General features: G+C 42.6%; 1 protein-coding gene across 2 annotated transcripts in view; it reads right to left on the bottom strand.

Moving 5' to 3' along the window:
* klhl13 (kelch-like family member 13) overlaps positions 1-8,693 on the bottom strand; it is a 32,829-nt gene continuing 24,136 nt past the window's right edge. For both annotated transcript variants that reach the window (XM_017431992.3, XM_017431991.3), the window contains 2 exons: positions 6,576-6,689; positions 1-1,104 (listed from right to left, as the gene is read on the bottom strand). In XM_017431992.3, the coding sequence (XP_017287481.1) occupies positions 617-1,104; positions 6,576-6,689 (602 nt within the window). In that variant the 3' untranslated portion in view covers positions 1-616. The remainder of the gene's footprint in view (positions 1,105-6,575; positions 6,690-8,693) is intronic.

The raw sequence follows: 8,693 nt of genomic DNA, 5'->3' as shown, positions 1-8,693 counted from the left end.
TATTTTCAAAATCATGTTTATTAAATTTAAAAAACACCATTTCGTTAACAGTTTCATACCAACAGCAGGAAAAACAAAACAAAAAAAAACTGAAACTGTAAGAGACGCAGATGGGGCCCGGGCCAACCCCTGAGTTAAAAACCATCCGTTTCAGGGCTCATTCGTCACTACGCTTCTCTTCTGAGGGGGGTGGGGGTGGGTCACCTGCACTTAACCTGGCATAGGCTAGAAGAGAGTCACGTGGTAGTTAACGTCATAAAAGGTAGAACACCAGAGAAAATGTGACGCAAGAAAACTTTGTGGACATCAGGTAGAAAAGTTGATTTGCAAAGTCAAGTTTCAAGTAAAAGGTATTTCCTGCCAAAATATACCGAGTACGCAACATCAACGTGTAATTAGGTTGCCGAACCATGTCGCTATGTAGGCTTATTCACTCAGGGAGGGGTCTCTGCACAGCTTTAGGGGATGTGGACTTGAGGATTTTTAGGGATGCAGTACAGATGTTGTCCAAAGAAGAAGTGCAAACAATGTCTATAAGGTGTGTTTGTTGAGGAGGTTAAGGAAAGGGGGAGGTTAAGGGGGTATGAGCAAAACAGGGCCACCCCCTCTATACTCATCAAGGTGCTGAGAGGGGGGACTCTCTGGAGGGCGAGCCTGAGATGTCGTCAGGGGGGAAAACTGTGAGCGTGCAGGCTCGGATCCCGCCTAGCGACTCGGGCAAGTCAAAAACCTTCTGCCACTCGTCTTTCTCCGGGTCATATTTCTGTACTATTTCCACCATGCAGCGATTGTTCCACGAGTAGCCCCCCACCACGTAGATCTTATTCTCAAACACGGCCACGCCGACGTCGCTCTGACCTCGCAGCATGGCAGCGATAGGTGTCCACAAGTCCAGGGCGGGGGAGTAGTATTCGCAGCTGAGCACGTCGTCGTAGTCGCTGGTGCCTCGGAAATGATTGCCCCCGATCACGTAGAGCCGGTCGCCCACCGTGCACATGCAGTGCAGGCCACGCACCGTCGTCATGGGCGCTTTCTGAGTCCATTTATCCGCATCTGGGTCAAAGCACATCAACTCCTTCTGGAACGTGTCATGTGTGATTCCCCCTGCAGCGAGAAAAAAAAAAAAAAAGAGCAGGAAAATTAGCCTCGCCGCTGATCAGTTTGTGGGCGGAAAACTCTTTGTGGACGTGTCAATCAGATTGTTGAGTCATTCATACGTGTCAACATTTTTCATCTTTCCAAGCCACGCAGAGTCATAATGCCGGAGCGCTCTCTTTTTGCTTCAGTAGCTCTAGGCTTAAAACTTTTAAAAACTCATCTTCGACTGTTGCGTTTCATATTCAGCCACCAATACACAGATTAAACACTAATTATACAAAGTAGAGCTATATAAGTGGATGTTCAGCCGTTTCCTGACTGTGTGAAATAATGCTGATTATGAGCACTCAATACAAAGAGGAACATCACCACAAAGCCTCTTAACATATGCACAAACAGACTGTAGACACTGGGACACAAAAAGCTGAGGAATAGAAAAAAAAAAAAAAATGGGGGGAAAAAAAAAATACAGGACATGTCTACAGGGAAGGCTTAAAATAAAGAGGAACACAATCCCAGCATGCATTTGGGTGAAAGCCAGCCAACCCCCTCCCCCCCCAGGTGGAGTAACCAGGAGCAAATGCAGTGAAGATTTGCAGAGCGTGCCATGTGCAGGCAGAATCCGTCTTTAGGTGCCGCCGAGTCACTGTGCTCGGTTTGTTGTCGAGGCCTAAGCTGTGTATTCAGCTGCCATGACTCAGATCTGTGGCGCTGCACCCTCTTAACTGATCAAATGAGAGCCCAAACCACCAGTTTTCTTTATCCGCAGACCTAACGAAACAAGGGCGCTATTTAAATCCCGACAAGAGAGCAGCACCGGAGTCAAAGCGGGGCTGTGGTAATCTCTCCCAAAGGGGTCGTTTTTCCCTTTTGTTCCAATTCGAGGGGTTTTGTTGTTTTGGTTTTTTTGTTTCTCCCCCTCCCGATACGACGACGTCTGATCAGCCTCCCGGTATCACAACCACTAATCAGAGCCATTAGTGGGACAATAAGAGGGAGCAGGTTTTTGCCAAGCCGATTTAATCTTTCAGAGACGGACTAAAAGCCTTTGCCCTTCATTAGACAGCACAGGACGGACTGCGTTACTGTTTGAGTTCTTAATACCACGTAATACGTGTGTCCACGTGCTTCTGTTTCAAGAGACTTCCCCGCGCAAAATAACGGGGGAGCTGGATGAATCTGTGCCGGCACATGTGGGGTTGAAATGGAAAGGACAGCAAGGAGAGGTAAAACGTTTGGGGGGGTTCAGCGGTTTCCACAAATGAGCCATAATGATCAGGGGAATCCGGACAGGAGATCCTGTATCTCTGAGGTGAAATACCTCAAGGACGTATGACCAACATACAGCAAGTATTGATCAGTTTTCACTATAGGAAGACCAGGGAACATATGGATGGACATCAACACACAAAGCCCTGTGTGGATGATGAAAGCGACTGGATATACTTTGTTCTCTCTCTACTGGAAACCCTGCAGAGAGATGCATGGTTGGAGCACGCAGGAGGCAGAACGTGAGGCAAACATGGGTTCATTTAATGCAGATGTTTGCGTTCCTCTCAGAATATTTCTCTAAAACTTGAGGAATAAAAAGGGGCATGCATGAAAAAACAGCTGCATGTCTCCAAAAAGCATAATAAGTCCCTCTAATTCATACTGTCATGTTAATTTCACAGCCTTCGAACACGTCAGACTTAAGAACATGAGATCTAAAACTCGCACCGTTGATGAGTGAGTCAGCCGCCACGATCCACTTTCACACTTTATTCTGGGGTTGTTAGACAGCAGAACCAACCGTCTACCCTCCTCACGGGGAGCATTTCGGAGGACGTTATCGTTGAGCACAAACGGCTTGTTCTTTCCAGCTGAGAAAGTTAGAGATTTTATTTTTTGTTTGTTTGATTAGTCATATGTAAGTAGGTCTACTTCAAGAAAAAAAAAACAGTCTTACCAGAAGTAGATTGCACCAGGGTGACCTCAGTTTAGAGATTCAGGGATAGATTCTCAGTAAAGTGTCAAGCCGAATGCTACTCAAAATAAGGCCAATTTCAAAGCAAATTTCAGCAATTTAAGAACAATTCAAATCTTCTAATTTGAGCAAATGCTGCATTAAAGACAATCATTTACTTTGTCACAATTTTCTATTCTAAAAGGCATTCTCATATGTGCTCCACACAACCTCAGTACAATTAAGAACAAGCCTTTAAGAAGCCTTTGAAAGGCTGCTAGTAAAAGTGAAAGGGCGATAATGTTTTTGCCCGTGTGTTGATTTGTCTGTTGTGATGGCAAAATATCTCGAACCACTGGATGGATTGAACGAAACTCTTAGAAAGTACTCATTAGGATATAAATCTACAACTGATAGATTTTTGGAGTCACCCTAATTCAAGATGGATGCAACAGTTAAATCGGCTTTCACCAAAACAAAAATGGCTTCAAGTCAATTTTACAGACACTGAGCTAAAATCCTGTGTGGCAGTAGCTTAAAGTCGTTCACAACATATACCTAATTAATATAATTAGGAAAGGCACATACACGTCTATATGTGCATTAAAAAAAACAAACCTGAATAAAAACTTTCTGTTGAGTTCTGCTTTTCCTGGAGTATATTAGCCTCCCTTATTCTGAAATGTAAAACATGATTTGGAACCACCAAGACTTGTCCTACATCTCGTCAACTAACTGAGCCGCAGGGGAAGAGGGATCTTTGTAAAACAGAACAAGAACCATTGGTGCCTCCCACCAAGGTTCAGAGAACCATGTGGAAAATCAGAGGGGGAAAAAAAAAAAAGTTCACAAGCGAAGGTATCACTGCAACATTTCACTCTTAAAAATTTGATAAAGTAGATGAATGAAAACTTCTATATCTGATTTTCTCTGAGAAGTCTCAGACAGATTCTCAGCTTGATTTACATCAAGAATAATCTTTCCTCTCAAGTCTAAATGTCATCTCTGCAGAAGAGATCAGATGCTGATATTTCCACTATCAAGCCAACAGTCAAACACGGTGGCAAAACTTCAATTTGCTCCAGAGTAGTCAGGGTGTCGGAGAGTTTACCTTCCAACACGACCGTCGGTTCAGGCAGACTGCTGCCATGAAGCCAATTAAAAACCCATGAAGAGGCCAGGAAATTGTTGACTGACAGCCCACCGTCCTAACTGACAAAGCTCAAGGGCATTTTCAGAAAATAACGGCACAAAAATCCTCAAATCCAGGTGTGCAAAGCTTGTCGTATCATGCTCAAGCAGGCTCAACGCAATAAACGCTGCAAAAGGCAATTTAACCAGTTGCGTAAAACAGGTCTGAAGTCTTGTGAAGTTATGGATTCCCATCGAGTTACCAAAAAACAAAAACCAGTATCTATGCTATATGACAGTTTGAAGTTGTGAAAGCTCAGTAGTTCAATGTAAAATGAGCTATGATTTCTCCAAAACTAATAAACAGATTTAAAATAGATGAACATTTCCAGAGTGCACAGCTAATCCTGAAAGTCTACCTACAGAAATGCAAATGAACACAAACACCAGAGGCAGTGCTTTAGTATTAAGACGCAGTAATTTAGCATTCATACTCCTGTCTAAACCCTGCCAGGCCTCTTCAGCTGTGATGGCCTGTGGGCTGAGTGCATTTGTCAGGTTCATCCAGCTGACGGAACACCATCAGACAGCCCAGCAGCGCAGACGGACAAAGTGACCCGATGTGCTGCGACAGACAGACAGAGCTACACTCCAGCACGGGTCACCTTGCACTGCGAGACTGTAGCCCCTGAGACTGAAGCCTCCCAGCAACAAAACTCTGAATGGGCGCTGCTCAGATCTGTTCCAGTTTTATTAGAGCTAATGTTTCATACGCACCACGTGACTCCTTTAACAGCTGAAATCATAAAACTGCATGAGCAGCTTTATAAAGCAACACAACGGGCCGTTTTTAAACTCGCACCTATTTTTAGAAAGTGCAGGTGCAGAGACGGCCTTTGCAAAAGCAGAATTTACCAGACTGACCTGAATATCTGAAACGTGAAACCCTATTCTTAGCTAAAAGGAACCAAATCATCAAATAATGAGCAACGAACACTAGGTTGAGCAGAGTGCAGCAATAAGCAAAATTATCAGTGCAGAAAGTTGCAACAGATCGGCTGCTTTATTTCCATTCATTCCAACTTCAGTAAAAATATAAACTTCATCTGAACTGTTGTAATATCAGCATCTCCTGGTCAAGCAAATTATCCAATTAAAACAAGGTTTTTAAGTTTTGAAATCTTCCCAGCAAGTCAGAGTTGGTTAATTTAACACCGAATTAAAAAAGGGCAACTCAACTAATTTGTCATGATTTCTTGTAGAACTCCATTTTTGTGCCAGCAAGTCGAATACCATCGATGGCTACAGAAAAATAAAAAACGCGACCATGTTCAAGTTGTCACAATACAGTCTTCAGGGAAGTGAGTTTAGTTTGGGACTTGAGCAAAACAATTAAAAAATAAAAGATTTATTTTTTTTTTAAACTAGGCCTTTTAAAGTTTCATAAGGTTTCGTCTCTATAATGACTAAACATATTTGTGTACAATTTATCACTTACAAACTTTACATGAATGCATTAACTTGGTCAATGTGGACACTATAAACTGCTCAACTGACCTACTTTGTGCATTTTTTTTAATGCATACAAATCTGATGTTATTTTCCAAGTCTGTTCAATAGAAAAAAAAAAAAAAAGTTGTGCAAATTAGCACAACACAAGGTGAGAATTAGATTCCCATCTCACTCCTCTTCTGGCAGCTTTCAGGATCATTTTTTATATTGTTGAGCACCGCTGTTTATTGCTCATACGTTGCACAAGGCTGATTGTTCCCATGGCTCGGAGGGATTAACAGTGTCTGTTCTGTGTTACACCTCCTACACAGGCTTCAGTCCTCTACTTTGCTCCATCCTTCCAAACTCCCCGCCGCCACCACCACCACCACCACCACAACCAGCCTTCCGCTCTTTTGTAGCGCCGCTCTGGATTAGTTGCACGGAGAAACTAGGGCTCATCTCCATGCCGCGGGATTTGTTTTTTAGACGCGGGAAAGAGCGCCAATGTGCCGCCTAAAAGGCAAGGAGTCGCAGCCCGAAGCTTAAAGCTCTGCGTTTAGAGTGGAGCTTTAGCACGAGACCCCCGCGAACTTCAAAAGCATGCAGACTGATCGAGAGTGCGAGGAGTGATTTTAGTAAATTTAGTGGAAAAAATACACAGCATTAACAGACCGTCAGAAATCCAGAATCTCTAAGAACTCCTATCAAAAACTACAACCTACTGTGTGTGATTTCTGCACAATAACACCAGTTATAAACATTTATTGACCGATTTTAAACTGAGTTGAGCAAAACGATTCCAGATCCAACTTCAACACGCTCCCAATCATTTTGACATTTGCTATACACACTCGCACATGACATAAAGTAACAACCCCCACCCCCCAGCTACCTGACAAAAACTTACCTGAAATGTACATATAACCACCATACACGGTCCCAGCATGGCCATAATGTGGTTCATTCATTTTGGCAACATACGTCCATTCATTTGTCCTTGGGTTGTAGCACTCCACAGTAGCTTAAAAAGGAATAAATAAATAAATAAAAAGACTATTAGTAGAAAGTAGGTCAAGACACAACTAAGGAGGACAAACAGCAGCAAATGAGGCCTTGGAGGATCTCAGTGTGGGATCCGAAAACACAGATTTAAATACAGTACACATGCCCACAACCCCACCAGCGATGAATAGTTCGCCTGCACAGGAAATGGGGAGATTGTTAGGTCCTTCATCCTAATGTGCCTAAGGATGGCTTTGAAGAAAATAAATAAATATTAGAGAGCCAAGCACAGGGACACTGGGATTCATGAGTGATGATCATAGGCAGGCGATTTGGCTGCTTGTTACGACTCTATAACAAGCAGCCGGGGTACATCAAGTTTGCGAGTTCACTGCATGCTCGGAATAAGGCTGTTACTGTGCTCCAAACAAGTTAAACAAGCAGCTGCAGTGAACTCGAGTTTAACATCGACGGCTCTTCATCTCATAGAGATAGAGTACAAATGCCATAAATAAATATGAGCACGATTGCATGTTTTTTTTTATTCGGAAACTGCTGGAGCATAAACAAGAGTTATGTTCGGAAACCTTTAAATACGGGATTAAAAGCACTTCGTTTTTTTTACCTGCCACGAGCAGGAGGTGAGGCGAGGCACAAAGCGTTTTGTTTTTATGCCGTGCAGGTAGTAATTAAACTCAACTGATTAAATGTGTGCCAAGACAATGAGACACAGCTCTGAAAACATTTGGTTACATCAGTGATTAACAATTTCAGACACATTGTTTAAAAAAAAAACAAAAAAACACTTTGCAGTAAGCACAATCTTGAAAGCATTCAGTGGAAATGAAGACGGCACATACATTCAGTTGTATTTATTAAATTATATTAGAAATGTCTAACTATAAGAGTTGCAATTTTATCTTTAGTCACTAAAGACTGATTAGGACTAAGTGATTTATTTTACAGATGTGCTTCATTAAATCAAAATACCAGGCCCCGCACGATGAGATTTTCTTCTGATTATCAGAAAAGGTCACATTATAAAATCAGACTGAATAGTCTTTACACAGCTCGTTTGCCTCTAAATACATTTCTTCTTCTCTCATTTTACACAAATAAAATCTGAAGAGGAACCCAAGTTATGAAGTCCAAGAGACGTGACGCGTCATCGTCAAAGCAGATAAATTCCCTGCGTGTCTTGACATTGTTGAGCTTCCCGTTTTAAATCCTGGCATTCCAGACGCAACAATAACGCCTCACCCGTGTGACCCCCGTCCACGGTAAAACAAAACACGACGGAGGGGAGGGGCACGTCCAGAAATACTTGGGCACCGAACCACATGCGGCGCAGAGGCAGTGGAACGTAAAGCTGAAAAAGGCAGTTTGTGTAGACAGGCGGTGAACTGAGGCTGTGTTCTTTGTTCTAATTATAACCCGAAAATAGAAGACAGCTCCTCTCCCCCTGTCTGCTGAAGATATATGGCTGAATTTAAGTATTGGGTGGCACCTCTCTGTGGCTTACAGCTACGGGTGCAGAAGTTCCAGATAGGTTACTTGACAACAATGGGACTACGAGGAATACTTATGAATATATACATGCATATGTTCAAAGTTTTTACTGAAAGGGATGAGCTGTGAATCCAGGGGTAGTAAAACGTTTTAGAGGAGCTTCAGACGATGGAACTCCTCAGTTTCCTTCTGTCAGAGCCGTTCCTGACCCAGCTTTAGATGGGTCTCAGAACCGAAAACTCAATATCATCTCCCTTTGAGACGATGACAGCCCAAACGGATTTAGCATGTGTTAAAATGCTATGGGAATGTAATAGATTATATCAGATTGAGTGTGTTTGTAATAATCTGTCTGACCTTTAAAAACTTAACTCTCTTACAGATTACGGATGTAACGTGTCAAAACAGATATGTGTGTGTGTGCAGTCAATACGTGTGCAGCCTTTTAAAACGGCAAAGTTTGCCTTGTTCTGCTCCTTGACAGTTAAAGAGAGTAAAATCTGATCCAATAAAG

This window comes from Kryptolebias marmoratus, linkage group LG13 (genome assembly GCF_001649575.2).
Source record: "Kryptolebias marmoratus isolate JLee-2015 linkage group LG13, ASM164957v2, whole genome shotgun sequence".
NCBI classification, from domain to species: Eukaryota; Metazoa; Chordata; class Actinopteri; order Cyprinodontiformes; family Rivulidae; genus Kryptolebias; species Kryptolebias marmoratus.
Note: the sequence above shows the minus strand (reverse complement) of the source record. Positions and strands in the feature narration are given on the sequence as shown.